At 45.5% G+C, this 15,566-nt stretch overlaps 2 protein-coding genes across 6 annotated transcripts in view; one reads left to right on the plus strand and one right to left on the minus strand.

Annotated features, from left to right (window-relative positions):
• The first annotated feature begins 25 nt into the window (after positions 1 to 25).
• LOC149342909 (metaxin-1) lies at positions 26 to 10,380 on the plus strand. Of its 2 annotated transcripts, none has more exons than XM_089545431.1 (9): positions 26 to 238; positions 351 to 411; positions 603 to 682; positions 777 to 869; positions 2,562 to 2,741; positions 4,542 to 4,618; positions 5,267 to 5,418; positions 8,288 to 8,424; positions 8,581 to 10,380. In XM_089545431.1, exons 1-9 carry the CDS (start codon positions 170 to 172, stop codon positions 8,659 to 8,661), a joined length of 930 nt encoding a protein of 309 aa, XP_089401557.1. In that variant the 5' UTR covers positions 26 to 169; the 3' UTR covers positions 8,662 to 10,380. The 2 variants fall into 2 exon arrangements, with proteins under 2 accessions (XP_089401557.1, XP_089401558.1); XM_089545432.1 differs by having other exon boundaries at positions 41 to 238; positions 351 to 501.
• The window catches only part of LOC149342910 (uncharacterized), a 32,956-nt gene continuing 22,037 nt past the window's right edge, over positions 4,648 to 15,566 (minus strand). The window contains exons 7-8 of one of the 4 annotated variants that reach the window (XR_016283083.1): positions 13,046 to 13,226; positions 4,648 to 4,664 (exon numbers count right to left, since the gene is read on the minus strand). Coding sequence is in view for 3 of the 4 variants with exons in the window: in XM_089545427.1 (XP_089401553.1) it covers positions 14,145 to 14,296 (152 nt within the window). In the remaining variant the exon portion in view is untranslated. Of the gene's footprint in view, positions 4,665 to 12,602; positions 13,227 to 13,266; positions 14,297 to 15,566 lie in introns of those variants that run through there. The other 3 variants (XM_089545428.1, XM_089545427.1, XM_089545426.1) reach the window with 3 other exon arrangements.

Below are 15,566 nucleotides of genomic sequence, written 5' to 3' on the forward strand. Positions count from 1 at the left end.
ATGGTAGCCAGCGATCAAAAGGACACTGGCATCAGCACAAACATACGCACGCACTCCGGTGAGGTGTGTAACCCGGTGCTGATGCGGTGAACAAGAAGCATGGACTATTCCGCTTTTCTACTGGTTCGTTAATGTCGCAGGTGCCTAAGTGCTTCGTATAACCCAAGTGATGGAGCTGTACGTCTGGAAAGGAGACTGGGGCTTGCCCAGCATCGATACTGCGTGCCTCGAAATCATGGTAATTCATTCACTTGCATCCGATCCAGCCTGATGATTCGAGTTTATATCTAGGCAGCGCCTGGAAGTTCTGCTGTGCTTCATCTGAAACTTCCATCATCCTTTGTGCACAGGCGTATGCAAAGTTTTCCGGGGCACCATTGAAGATCAGAGAAATTCGTCGGCCCTGGTTTGGTACGTCACCTTTTGGAACAGTTTGACCAGCTCGGCTTATCTGCAGATTTTTCTGCCACTTCCAAGTGCTGCTGTAAAACGGCGTGCACGGTAGGCAGCGTAACCGAAAAATGCTGCTTTGCTAGCGCTTCACTAACCTGGCAATTATCTTGGCGATTTAGTCATGCATTGAAAACCTGTTGCTGTTGCAGGATCGTTACCTGTGATGCGACATGGACCTCAAACAAAGCTAACCAAGTTTCGAGACGTCGTGGCTTACCTCCGAAGGCAGGCAAGTGTGCGCCATAATGCTGATTGCGCCCCAGAAGCTCAGTTTAACTTCACAATCGTAATTCCCCTCAATATTTTTGTATTCTTGTATGCAGAACTACAGCGCGGATATACAAATGACATCGCAGCAAAGTTCGGACGCAACGGCCTATGCGGCCATGCTGAGACATAAACTGAAGCCTGCCTTGGTATGTACTTTTGATTTGAGGTGCGAACCTTTACAGATACGGCTTGATTTTCTATTCTTGTAATTTGCGTTTGTTTATTTGGGCTTTGCAGTACGAGACTTGTGGCCACCTTCTAGTCATTTTATTTTCAGATGGCAAACCGTCTTTCTTCGTTTAGTTAAGAAGCTTCTTGGCGGCTAAGTGGTCCAAATACACACTGTAAGGGAAGTAAACTAGTATCTGCCTCCTTACAGTGAGGTATTCTGTGCTGTCGAAATCTCTATAAATCTTTGTCGGCAATTGCAGACTTTGTGACAGCAGTCTCAAGTAAGCATCAAAACATACTGACCTTTGTGAAAGTGGCAGCCGTTAGAAATATTTTATTTAGCTCATCCAAGGAGACAAACTGCGGCACATTTTTAAAATGCTCATCACAATATAACTGCATCTTCATCGATTGTTAATGTGTGGTAAGCGATGTATCACTAATATTGTGCCAGTACTTCTGATGGGTTGATAAGTGGGCAAATGGGAATAGGTTCATGGTGGACATCACTACAAAACACAGGCAGTAACACATAGCCCAAAAGGCACAAGCCCAACCTCTGAGCTGGTTGTTTTATTACAGTAATAGTAACATGTGCACTTGTGTCGACAGCTGACTGTTGCAGCGCTCCATTTTTTGTTGAGAGGGAAAGTGGTAGAAAGGCCACTCAGGTCATCTGTTTGCCCTTTGTGAATGCATCGTGACAAGGTGCATGTAGAAATTAAGGGTGTTTCTAACAAGTGCTACGCCAATTAATACAATCGTATAAGTTGTGTAGAGCAATTATAAGAACATACATTCACTAGCAGGCAGTACAGGCTGAAAAACGGTGTGCATATTACATCATTGCTGACAGCATCCACAGCCATGCTAGACTGTGAAGGCATTTAATGTTTGGCATATAAACTTGATAGGTTTTATTATATGAATGCTGTTCACGAAAGACATGCATTCGCTCACTTGGGTTGTGACCATTTATGTGGATGGTGCAGATGCCCAAACAGTCTCTTTTAAAGGCACACCTTATCCTGAATGACCCCATTGTCAAAAATGCCAATTCTTGCCACAGGGTTATCACTTTTTGTATTGCACACTAAAGAATCGAAAGAGGGTGCGTTTTTGTTTCCTCATGAATGGTATTAGAAGGACTGAACTGGAGTCAGCACGCAGCTCACATGCAGTACTAGTTTGGTCACGAAAATGGCTGTCCCTTCCTTTACTTTCATAGGTGATTTGCCATGTATGCGACCACATAGCAAACCTAAGTAAGCTATGTTATACCTTGTCATGGGTGTAGCACACATGTTGTTCAGGTAGATATGCCAATATACCACATGATATATAGCATAACATATAACATATGCATAACCACATAACATAGCCTAAGCTGTGTTATGTGGTTATACACATACAAATTAATGCGCATGAAAGTACAGTGCAGGACAGTCAACGTCAGAAAACAACAGGGTCGAAGTGAATTGTGCTACGAAAAGGACGCTCTGGTTTTCTTCCTAGTCAGTGAAAGCTTGGAAGAAACAGTTGTGTCTGCTTTCTGCCAGTATCATGCTACATGCTACTTCCTGTAAAGGAACTTAGTGTCTGCTACTAAGCTTCCTGTGTTAAAACCTTGCACCAAGTTGAGCATGATCTGTTTTTGGGCATTGCAGCTGTACCAGTGGTGGATTGATGCTCAGAACTATGTGGAGCTGACGAGGCCTTGGTATGCCAAGGCCTTGGGCTTTCCTTTCAACTACGTGCTTCCTGGACAGATGCAGCGTGATGCCACTGCTGTCCTCAACTCAAGGTTGCAAGGCCTCGACCTGGAAGGAGAGCAAGCTCAGATTGCAGTACGTGCTCTGCTGCATCAAGCAGTATACCAAATGGTGCCTATCTGTGTGGTGTGCATAACCCTCAAAGAGCAATTGAATCCACTGTTGTAGTTTCTGGCTGTTTGCAATATTTCTCCAATTCTGTATTGGCTTACACTAGATTCAGCCTCACGGATTACTAAATAGGAGTGAAGGGACAGGAGAAATCCTAGTTTTGTTGATCGGAACTGCATCAGGTTTGAATCAAGCTACAGGCTTGCTAATTAAATCCTTACCTTGTATACCGGATCAGGAACTGCTGTTTCAGATGCATATGCAGCTTCGCTATGTTACAGCTGCACAGGTATTGCATGCATTATGTCTGTTAATAAGCCTTTTGCAGCCACCGCTTGGATGCCAGCAGACAGGCCAGCATGTTTGAATTCCATTTATCTAAATGTCAGCAGCTTCCAGAACTTTAATCTGGCGCTTCTCAGTGCAGAGACAGGAAGTAATGCGGGATAGAAGTCTTTCTTTTGGTTACTTGCTCCAATATCAAACATGCAGATAGTCTAGAGTGACTGCATTAGTGTAACTTAACCATCTGCAGCATTTAGTTAGCTGTAAAGTGGTCTTGCTCCTTTCTTTCTTTGCCGTGATTCCCTTCTCGGTCTTAAAAGCTGTACATTTTGGACCACAGTTTGTGGTTTGAAGTGTGTGATATTCTAACCTCTGTGCTCCAAATATGTGATGCAGCCCCTTAAAGAGTAAAAAGGAACTTTGCTTACAGTGTGCCACCATGGAATTATTTCCCATGTACTTTCTACTATTCTTTTGCTGTTCTGTTGTACTTTGAAACATATTTATCGAAACAAGAGGGGAGGACAGCTGCTGTTATAGCTCAGGTGGCAGAACAGTGTACAAGACATGCGGAAGTCATGGATTTTGTTCTTACCTCTGGTGTGTTGTCTTTTATCTACTTTCATGTCAAATTATCTGTGTGAATGGTTACTGAGTTGCTTTCTTTCTGAAAGTAAGAGCAACAAAATAATCCCCAGTGCTTTCCCTGCTATGAGAGCTTGCTAGGTACTTTCTCACATATTTCATACATCTACCCTTTAATGAGTCCATCAGGCCCTGTTCTTGACATGCGTGCACGTTGTGGGGTTTAAAATAGGGGATAAATACGTTCTCCCCGTTTAAGCGCGGCTGACTCAGTTCAAAACCGCGCGGACCCCACCCCGTGGTCGCGTACGCTACCGAGCGCACGGCGACCATGGCGGGCCTTGCTCTGCGGGAACAAAGGAACGACACACTGGCTGACACAAACACGGCATTTATTGCTATAGCAACAATAACGCCAGCTAGCAATAAAATACACTGAGGAATCGAGGATGTCCGACTCACCAGCAAGGTTACGAGCGAACGTTCGCCCACGCTAGGGCAAAGGGATAAACTCCGAGGCCGAGCGGGACGGGCTCGGCGGGAGCAAGTTCCGACCAAGAGGCGCCCGTCGACGAAGAGCGGAGCTTTGCGCGTGAACGTCCACACGCTATCCGGGACCCAGGGAGAAGAGACCCCGTAGCTCCCCGAGAGCGCGCAGCAAAACGACATCCGTGGCGCTGGTGTCGCTGAGACGCGAGCGCCCTCCCCTGTTAGTTACAGTAACCCAACTGAGAAGAGTGCGTTGCGGAGGAGCTAACTACCGTAGGGGGTGCAATACGGGAAAGTGAACGCAGGGGACGAAGGCGTCCCCACAACGTGTACGCACAAGCACACACATACACACTTTATTACTGCTGTGGGTCACACGTGGTACTCTTCCTTTACTTTGCCCAGCTTTTCAAGGAAGCACAGGAGTGCTTGACAACACTGTCTCAGCGGCTTGGGAAGGAACCATTTTTCTTTGGCCAGAGGTGAGTGGCCCAGCTTTCAAGCACCTGGGGGCTGTTGTTTTCTGTGCTAAATGTAAAAAAATATATATATATATAATTTGAGGTTTTACGCTATGTCCGCTCAAGCATGACAGTAGAAACAGGCCGAGGTCAGATTATAATTTCATTACATTTGTAATTGATTTTGAGACGGGAGTTCCACTCGGAAGCGGCCTGATTGTCTACATTGTGAATTTTCTATGCCTGGCCCACTACGGCACATCATGGACAGACTCATCTATGTTTCACTTTACATCAGCATCTGAAACATTGTTCTACCAGTGACTTGCCTTAACTGCCTTCATGAGCAGTAGATGTAATCACAGGTCACAGGTAATCACTGGTCAAACACACGCTACTCGTTGTACCTTGTTGTACAACATGAAAAACTTGCAACATTACTGATATTTCAAGACCTGCAACTTCAAGATAAAGTGGGTGTGCCATATAGCTAGCTGACAGGTTTGAGTTTGTGTTGGATGCCCACATTAATCTGCAACCCTCTACTATACGCACTGTTTATCTCACATGCGCAAAGGTTTATTCATAATGGCTGCCAGTAGCTTAAGGAATTTTTGCTAGATGTTGCTGAAGGGGCACACTTATTTGATTACTTTACTACTGTTCCAGCCCCACTTCCCTCGACGCCATTGTTTTTGCACATCTGGCACCACTGCTGTGTGCACCGTTTCCAAGCTGTGCCCTGCAGAACCACCTCAAGGCATGTGACAACCTGGCTGCCTTTGTCACTAGAATCATGCAGCGGTACTTTCCTATCAAAGGCAAGTCTGTTTCCTTTATTGCAACGGTTTCGTGTGTGATGTGATGCCTTCATACATAACTTTGGAGCTGCATTTTTGTTATTTCCTCAGAATGCAACAATATAATGCTGCAAAAAGTAACGCAGTTGGGACCTACATTAGAGCTCCGCTGCTACGCTCCTCGGTGCTGCGTTTTCCGGGTTGCTACGTTTTCATGAGCCAGTCCCGTCCAAGCTCCCGTAGAAACCCATAAAATACGAATTCGGCTGTTATGTCGCAGCTGTGGCAGCTTTCCCACATGCTACGTCATGAATGTCACTTTGCGATGGTGATTCAACCTGTGCGCGCATTTTGACAGCCTGCATTTACTGTGCGCGGAACGGCAATGAGGCCAAAGGGGAACTCTACGACTCATCGGTGCTTTGCCGCCTCCGTGTTTGGTGGCTTCGGTGTGTTGCACCCACGCCGACGCCCAGCACGGCACGAATCATGCTGCAGCTATTGGTGCAGCTCCATCACCACTGCGGTGCGAGCGTGAATGGCCAAAGGCACGAAAATAAAACTATGCCGTGACAGGTGCCTTGCGGGCAGCACTGCACCAGATGTAGTTGCGCGGGTTGACTCTAACGCATTCTTCTGTCATCCGCGTTTTCCCTGCCGCCTCCGGCTTAAAAATGCAATTTCTAGGTTTCAGTGGATCAGGATTGTGTAGAATAAAGAAAGCGGCCGCCGAGAAAATAGTGCAGAAGGGCACACGCGGCTCAGACTTTGCCCGCTCCACGAGCTCGCCCCATGCAGCGCTATGTTACAGCACCTTCTTTGCTGCTGCCTCCGTTCCACTGACAGCTGCTGAGGTAGACGGAGAGCCATTACAGGGCGTTTAGGACTTTCTGTGCATGTGAGCGGTCGCTAGAGCAACAAAGCCTTGCAGACCTTACTGTGAATGAAACAGACACAAAAAAAAGGCATGCAACAATGTGCATTTTCTTTTTTTTTTTTTCATGAGCGCTTCCCAGCTACAGCGTTTCCTGGCTAGTAGGGTTTTTTGTTTTTTTTTTTCATGGTTCTATGAAAAACGTAACAGCCGTGTTATACTTTTTATTAAGTTCCTGCTCATCTTGTCCCATTGTGTTGTTAGATGGCATTTCAGTGACTTTCTTTGCATCCCTTCACTAATTTCAGAAAAATATTGCTGCATAACACTGCAATCTTGGGCATGAAACGCCATGCAGCCTTCAGATCACTGTACTAAAGCAGTGGCCTAGTGATTTAGCGTCCGCCTCGCATGCGGGAGGTGCTGGGTTCGACCTCTGGTGCCACTGGGTACACCCACTAGTTTCACAGTGGGTACGGGCTTTTGCCCCAGCCTGGTGCCGAGCTTTTGTGGAGTGAAATGCTTGGGAAAATGGTTTTGGACCAAACCGTTTTAATGCACACCTGCCTGACAAAATCAACTGATAAAGACATGCGCAATCAAGCACAAAACCAAGACTGCACAACGAGTACCTTATTATCATTTGCCTCACAGAATGCTGGTGCGTAGCTTTGTGCGTGGCTATCATGCTCACTACATTACGTTGTTTACTACGACACCGAATTTGAAAGAACAAAACTGCAATTTTATTGAAATGCTAGCTGAAATCAAACCACCTCACATGCCTAGATTGTTTGCATGCCACCAAAGCCAACAATCTGTAATGCCCATACAAAACAGTTTTCATTGCTTGAACTGAAAACAAAAAAAAATTTTTTCCTCTAACCCGCTGCGGTGGCATAGTGGCTACGGCATTCGGCTCCTAAGCCCAAAGTCACGGGATTGAATTCTGGCTGCAGCAGCTGTATTTCGATGGAGGTGAAATGCAAAAATTGGAGGGGACACTTAAGCGATAGCGTTAGAGTTAAGGGGTTAATGCCCATATATGCGAAATAGGTCATTGTCTACTTTACATTCATAGATCCCTGAGAGCCCCATACCACTCCTGGCACAGTGGTGCAGTGGTTAAGCGATGAGTCACTGCCCCATAATCGCAGGTGCTGCCACTGGTGGGGCTTGTGTGACACAGGTTGCTCTTCCTGAGTAACCTCTCGCGATCGATCATCAGTTTAACCACAACCTTGTGATGACCTTGTGATGAAATCACAAGGTCACGTGACCTAGTTGGCCCACCTGCCATCTAGGTTGCTTCTGTGGGAATTTTTCATAAATTTTTCACTCACAGTCAACAATGCTGGCTTCTCCGCGACACAGGCACCTTAATGCTGTCACGTTATAATGTTTGTGCGCTGTGCGACGTCAGTGCATGTTAAAGAATCCCAGGTGGCTGAAAATTAATCCAGAGCCCTCCACTTCATAACTCATATGCAGCTTTGAGACATTAAACCCCACATACGATACCATACCTGCCTTCTCTGGCCATGGAAGTCTGGTGCAAATTACAGTCAAGGGCTTGTTAGAATTGGGTAGCTGCAGTAAACTACAAAACAACTGCAGGTTGCTCAGAATGAGTTGTGCAATTAGTTGCACAGTTACAAGATAGCCCTAGTCTAGAGCAGTGGGAGGCCCTCCCGACTGACTCCTACCCGAGCACACAGCTTATGCTGGTGACGAGGGCCAAGGCAGCGGTGGAGGCCAACGGGATCCTGGAATAGGGAAGACCGACCACTGAAGCTCCACATCTATCTCTCCCCCACCCCCTACTCCCTAGCTCTTCCTTTTGAAACAATAAATGTTTTTACTACTACTACTACAAAAGAGAATTTATTTGAGTGATGCCAGATATTATGTGCAGGGTAGAATGGCTATGGAATTCGCCAGTAATGTTGTGAAGTATATGCAAAGCTTCTTCCATTCATCCTCAGAGTGATATTGTATACTTGCTTCACTGTGCAGATGTTAGCAGTGGGGACTCTGGGGCATCGAAGCCATCAACAGAGGAGTTCTCCTTTTCTTGGCTCAACGCACTAGTCTCATTCGGTGTGGCCACGGTCGCCATGCTGTCATATGCTCTGCTATCAGGACTTGTACAGGTGAGTGTGGAAACACCTGCACGAGCTCAGATGCATGATGTACTGCCATTGTCAGCCACATAGTCTGCAAACACCCCCTTTTCTTTTCCCGAGTGGCCTTTCCAGGGCTGTTCGCCCAAAACTCGCTAATGTCTTCCATACCTGGTACCTTTTCAGGTGGAATATACCCGTGAAGAGCCACCACCCCCACCATCCAAAGAGAGTCGAGACAGGGCTGCAAGGCCCATACCAGACTGACAGTATTTGCTAACTGTGCACATCGAGCAGTGTAGTGAGCCCTCCGGCATGCAGGTCCTGGTACGAAGTTGTGTAGCAAACCGTTCGTTACGCATATTTTTCAACTCTGCCCAGCAGATGACAGCAGCTTGCGGCACCCCTGAATGCAAGAGGTACAACAAATCAGTGTGGACATGTTCGGACACGCTTTTTTTGGAGCCAAGCCCAAGTGTGATTTGATCAGCGGTGGTGGACCAAGTTACAAGGGGCTGCTGTCACGGACATGTGGACACAGCAACGTGCAAAAAAATTCATGTAATGTGCAAAACGTATATGGGTAGCGGAGAATAAGAGCTTTCTAGTTAATGCACGCACAGAAAGTTGCTCTTTATTCTGAGAACATTCAACGGCATTGTTTTAACTGTTACAGCCCAAGACACATATATATATTTACATTTGAAGCATATCTGCACAAGATTTGCTAGTCTTGTGGTTTGATTTGCAAGCTCAGACCCACCAACTCTAAAACCTTGAAATACTGAGGTCAAAATCAAAACATTCTTGAAATATGTAAATGTAATATATGTAACGAGTGTTGTTTTGTGTAAGTTATGTTTTTATTATCTAAACTGTTCGAACTATGAGCAAAAATTCTGAACATTCTTTTAAGTGGCAAGCGAGGCCAACAGTGTCGATGCTGCTCCTTTCCTATTTCTGAAAAGTTTTAAATCAAACGGTTGCTCGTGTAACTTTCCCGACTGGATGCTCTTTTCGATTACCAGCAACTCAACCACGCTTTTGACTGAGAAAGTGAGCCGAGTGTAAGCCTTGATTATTCTCCTGAACAAGCTTTGACACTCAGCAACCACATAAATGGTTTTTGCATAGGCCTCAAGTCTGCTGCTGCTCTTATTTGTTGACGGTTCATTTGGCGACGCTGGGGTGCTAAACTGAAACCTGAGCAGCTTCCTTCTCCTTTTCCTGTTTACATGTTCACTCTGGTGGTTTTATCTTTCACCACTCTGTGCAAACAGAAAAGTAGTAACTGTTCTGTGCGAGAGCCTGAGAGAACAGTGCCTTAGCAAGGTCCTCGGAATGATTTATGTCAAGTCATGAAAGGTTGCGTTGTACATGAGCATCACTACAGCGACGTGTGGAGCACTTCTGTTCATCGTCATGTTGCCGTTTTAAATGTCTACAAAATGTCTCGTGTGCCTTTTCAAGTTTGTTGTACGTTTAGATTTTGACGACAGACCGCCCTGCCCTCCTCTAGTTCTCATGAGAAACCCCGGTATACTTTTTCAGAGCACCATGTCCCTACTTCAGAAACTGCAGCAGGTGTGGCTGGCAGTGCGACCATTACTGCAATGAAGTGCTGGTTCATTACATTTTTGCTTAAAAAAAAATTGGCAGATGGTTTAGCATGGCTAAGTGCGAAATATTGTGTGGTAGCACTTCACCTACCTGGTTTAGCGTTGTTTCGCACCGTTTGGAAAACTTGCAAGATGGACAGGCAATGTGAACCTGTTCTTTGAACAGAATGCCCATTTTATTCAAATGATTCTTCATCTTGGGGAAATTGTATAACTCGGACGGGTGTGGTAGTCCCTCTTGGTGGCATGTGCAGCCTGGCCTCCCTTCTAGTGTGCTGCTGCCCCCGTGAGATTTTTTAGATTTGCTCTCTCTTTGTAGCCACACATAGCAAACATGCACATAAAGCACATAAGGGGTGTGATGAAATCAGTGTCGAAGTTCAATTACGAGGGCGCTTGCGCGTGCTCCGAGTACCAACTATGGCAAGTGGCAGGTGGTGCTTGCTGCCTGCCACGTGGCTTGTTGCAAGTGTATCAGAGGCTTCAGTCGGGAATGTATTTACATATGCCCGAAGTCTGTAAAGTGCACCTAGTAGGGCTACTGCACTAAAAGCGGGAAAGCATTGCTTTGAGTCAGTTTCGTTTAGCCACAGCTGATGGTAGAGCAGGTTGTCCTTGTTCTTCAGGTGTAGCATCATCGCAACAATTAAATTTAGTACATCGAACTGGTAATCCTGGTACACTACCACGAGCTGTATAAACAGCAGCACACAGTGTCCAGTTCACCTGGACGTAAAAGTGTTTAAGTGTACACTTGCTTCTGGTGTAGAATGTGCAAAATGCTGAATTTTCGCGTGCCTGGTTCTTACTAAAGAGTCGCTTTCAAACAAAACATACTACAGTCGAATACAACTTGAATGAAGCAGCAAGTGCAACTTCAAGGGCATCTTCAGCTTCATTCTTGAGTTATATCCGACTATAGCCGATGATGTTAAGCTCTTGTGAAGCAGCTCGAGTGTACAGCAGAAGGGAATGAGAAAACATTTCTGAGAATACACAGTCTGCTTTATGGGGTCACTGGTGTGGCAAGCAAGTTGTACTGTTGCATCCCGTGCCCTAATGCTACTTGCCATCTGCCACCCCAGCCCATGATTTCAAGGATAGCTCAGGATAAGCGAATTCTGGCATGCTGTGCTCATGCGGGTGAAGAAAAACAACAAAAGCAGATGTAAGTGATATTTGTTATCCAGAGAAGAAACCACCAGAAAATGTTCTTTATAAAGTATACACAAAAGAACTAAACATTCCAAGCACAAACCGCAACAGGTGCTATTCGTGGCACTGAACTTTCCCACGAGTAGCAAATGTAATGCGAAGGCAAGATAACCGATGGTCGTTAAGCGTAACGGACTGGATACCAAGAGAAGTGTTAGGTGGACGGATGAGATAAAGAAGTTCAGCTGTCATGGGACAGAGTTGATTGGAGAGATATGGTAGAGGCCTTTGTCCTGCAGTGGGTGTAGTCGGGCTGCTGCAGCTGATGATGATGATTACAGCGGAGCAACTGCCGGCAGCGATCAAAGGCAAGTCCTGCTTATAGCCAGCAGCCACGTCAACTACAGCCTCGCAGTAAGCATGTCTGAATGCTTTCAAGCTAAACGGGACACGCCATGGAAGTAAGCAAAGGTCTATGTCTTGCCACTGAAAAATGGGGACATGCCTTGTACAGTGATGAGCAATGCGAGGGGGAACAAACTTTTTCTGATTTTCTGATTATTTATCCACTAAATTTAAGGATGACTAAGGAAGCCCTGCCTGACCGCACACAATATTCAAATTAAGTGAGTTGTCGAGTTATACGAAAATGAAATGAAAAAAGGGGGGCATGTTCGAAACGTTGTTCAATTGCGCGCAGGACTTTTGAGTCATTACCACGGTAAGCAACACAGCATTGTTCAACATTTAAAAATTAACTTCTACAGTGGGAGCGCGTACAGGTTGTCATCGTCACCATGTGACGGGCAGTTGCCACAATTTTGGTCATGCCAGATTAAAATCCATACAGCATGGTCGTGCACCTCTCTCGGTATATGTCAGCCATTGACAAAGCTCTTCCCTGTCTGCCAACACTATTATACTTTGTCATTTTCAGCAGCCAAGGTCAACAGGTAGGTTATATTCCACAGCTGTGCCACTGCAGAGTTCTTTGCAGAGCTCGCACCAGTTGGGAAGCTGCTCCAAAAACTGACTAGTCCATGGGCCCACTTTCAGAGTAGTTACGAATGGTGGCACAATCACAAAATATCCGATGAAAGCTGTCACCATTGTCTTCAGAAAAGCATTTTTTTTTTTTGCTTCTTTTACATCATAATTTATCCCTCAGACTATTAAATGTATGGATTTTTGTTAATGTATCTGTTTCAGTGATTTTGTTGCCACGCAGTTGTGCATTTATCCGCTATCTCGAAGTTTGCAACTTAAACACAGTTTACCTTTTTGACCACAGGTGTCACGGCAGTTCGTAAAACCCAAATTTTGGCCTACTCAGTTTTTTGATGCATGGACCCTTGGGAAGTTTCAAAACTAGTAATATCAAAGAACTCTGGTGTACAGGTCATGTGATAATGTCATTTCATGCAAATGACGTGATTTCCACACAAAAATCTTTTAATATCTCATGCTGTAAAATTGAAACCTGCAGAATGCAAGAAAGTCTGAAGTCCCTCAACAGGTTTCTGACTAGCTCAAAGGCAACCTAGGAGGCTTTTCGAGGCTACTAGCCGCTAGGAAGCTGAATGTACAATTTTCAGAACAAAACTATTTTCAGTACTGTACAAAATGTCCACAGAACTCGAATTGTTGCACGCATTTTTCACCGCCACCTGCCATGGTGGGCAGGTTTTGATGACATCACAAGGTCACATGACCTATGTGGCAGGTGGACCACCTGCTTTTTCACTCACAACGCTGATCCTGGATTTTCCGCAGAACGTGTGCCTTATCGCTACAGCACTGAAACTGTATTTTCAGTACTGTACAAAGTGTTCACAAAACTCAAATCACTGCCCACCTGTCCAGCAGGATATATTTACATTGATTTGCTTTGGTGCAATCGGTGACAAGACAAGCTGTGCCGTGCACCAAGAAATTGGGATCCTGAACTCCGCTAGAGTAAGGCAGAAAGGTCAAGCAGGTTTTGCCGACGCAGGTCGCGCAGGCTCCAGAACAGCAGCTCTTCACCAGGTAGTGCATCCCACGCAAACCACTGCCAGCCTGCACAGTGTGCACATTTTTTTTTTCTAGATTTCTGCCGGTACTTTACCTGTTCACTTATTGCTTGTTACACAACCACACACTAGCACATGCCTTTACTTCAAGAGCCGCTTGCTTCATAGAAATAATATTCCTCCAAATCGACAACTCCTTGGACAGTTTGTGTGACAGTCAAAACCCAGCAGCATCTCTCAATCACAGTTTTGAGCACATTGTCATATGGGTGACTTCACCACGGAGTTTTCCATCAACACCAATTGCCTTGTGAGCTTCCCAAGCACAATATGGTGTGTGTCTGCCAAATTTCCTTTCTCTATGAAGGTCTTGGCTTCTAAATGTCTCGGCTTTTAGGAATCATGCTAATGCAGTGAACAGAATTGCGAAAGAGCTGTCACTTATGTGCATATCCACTAGCTGCTGGCCCTCACTTAAAATCTGCCGCCTACACACTAACTTGCGGTGCATACTTTGACACTGTTTGTTTGCGCTGGAATTTCTAGAAGAATGATGGATCAGTGCACCTGGTTTCTAATGCAAAAAGGTGTAAAAAAAAAAAACACTCCGACTTATTGCCTTCCTCCAGTGTGAAGTGACAGCGAGAGCACCTAGTATATTATCAAAGCCCACCTGGATAGTATGAATGCATGAGTTTTTTGGTCATGACATGCTATGACGGCAACATCACTTATATTTAAGGAAGTCCCCACCCAGCTATTGCTGTGAAAACCACCAATTATATGCTACAGGAACAAAATTGAAGCAGTAATGCTGAAAGTTGCCTCAAGCAAACATGAGTATCTTTATTTTACTATAAATTTGTTAATTATTTAAAATTCACCATATTCACGATCACTAGAGAAAGACGTTAATCGGAAAGTCTCAGAGCATCACAGCAAAAAAATTGAGTATAGCACAGTTTCATATAATCTTATCAGGTTGAGCAATGTTCGCCACTGGACCTCGAGGACCTGAAATGGTCTGCAGGGATAAAGTAACTGTGGCTGCTGCTGAAGAGGACCAATTGGGGATCACTGGGAGAGACTTCTGTCCAGTAGACATAATCTGGATGGCTGTGGTGAAGAAGGAAAAGGAAAGGGTCTACAGATCACCTGAAAACCACTGCAATAAAGACTAGTCTGAGTGTAATGATGGGTGCACTCTGATTGGCTAATCCTGCCTGTACATACACACATAACCATCATCACCATCTGACTCTTGCTATAAGGCACAAGTAGTGTTTTCAGGGTTCATGAACAAGCGCTATTCTTGACCACAAAGTGCTCCCACATGCCGGCTCCACTCAACCACCCATTAAACAGCTCCAACAAATCTTACTGCCACTCCTAATCCAGCACATCCATGGCATGCTAGAAAAAGACCAGTAGAAACAAGGCCGAAGCACCAAACTGGGTGTGGAACATAAAACTGCTACCTCTCTCTCCATTTAACATTCCTTCTGTCGGGTCAATGGACGCAGAAAACAAGAGGTGCAAATTTTACAGGGTTATCCACACTAGGGGTGAACACGTAAGCGCATGGCTGCGTTCTTCTCGGGACCTGCACATCCGACACGGCCACACATCGAAGCAAATTGGCACAGGCACAGAAGGACGTTGAGGTGATGCTTCATTTCATCTGCTACTTCACTTCGATGTACAGCCTCAAAGGACACACTGGTGCCACATTCTCGTGTTCACTCTAAATATGAACAACCCTGTACATACAACAGGTTGTGCTCAAAGGAACCCTGAAATTATTTTGATAGTCGTATTCTAATGCAACAGATCTGTAGAGGTGGTCTTTGTGACTATTCTAGTGAAATCCTAAGTACTCTGCGTGGGCCCAATAATTTAAAATAATTTTTCAAACTGCTGTTCACAGCAGCTTGCAAGCAAAGTGTGCATTCATAGGTGCTCGAACCCAGTGACATGAATGGTGTTGGGACTGGGTTTGCAACATCAGTGCCTCCAGCTTGGTGTCGTACCCAACGAAACGGAAATGTGAAATTGCGGGAAGACAAAGAGTTTTATGCACAAAAGTTCACATCTAGCGGGTCTGGACAAGAAGAGCTCATACATGTTGGTGACGCTCTGTACAAGTAGAGCCAAAGTTCCCCAGGCTCCGCTACATTGCCCCTATGCTACAAGTCGCATTAATTAGCCATGGGAGAGGGTCAGGAGGACCACCCAGTGTCGAACAGCAGCTTGACATGGGTTTGTATACGAGCCTCGCAAGTGATGGCTCTTCGGGGGTGGCATCCGAGCTGCTGGGAACATGCCGCGCCACCGGTCGCATTCTTTCCGCCACTAGGAAGATGGCCCAGGTGTCGCAGCTTGGCCA

This window comes from Amblyomma mixtum, chromosome 5, assembly GCF_055824585.1.
Source record: "Amblyomma mixtum isolate Tamu chromosome 5, ASM5582458v1, whole genome shotgun sequence".
Lineage (NCBI taxonomy): Eukaryota > Metazoa > Arthropoda > Arachnida > Ixodida > Ixodidae > Amblyomma > Amblyomma mixtum.

What these genes read in the sequence shown, in the direction of transcription:
- LOC149342909 (XM_089545431.1), top strand. Translation starts at nt 170, where the DNA reads ATGGAGCTGTACGTCTGGAAAGGAGACTGGGGCTTGCCCAGCATCGAT. An exon ending in TGGCTTACCTCCGAAGGCAG is followed by an intron (nt 683 to 776) that starts GCAAGTGTGCGC and finishes TCTTGTATGCAG; the next exon opens with AACTACAGCGCGGATATACA. An exon ending in CCATTTTTCTTTGGCCAGAG is followed by an intron (nt 4,619 to 5,266) that starts GTGAGTGGCCCA and finishes CTACTGTTCCAG; the next exon opens with CCCCACTTCCCTCGACGCCA.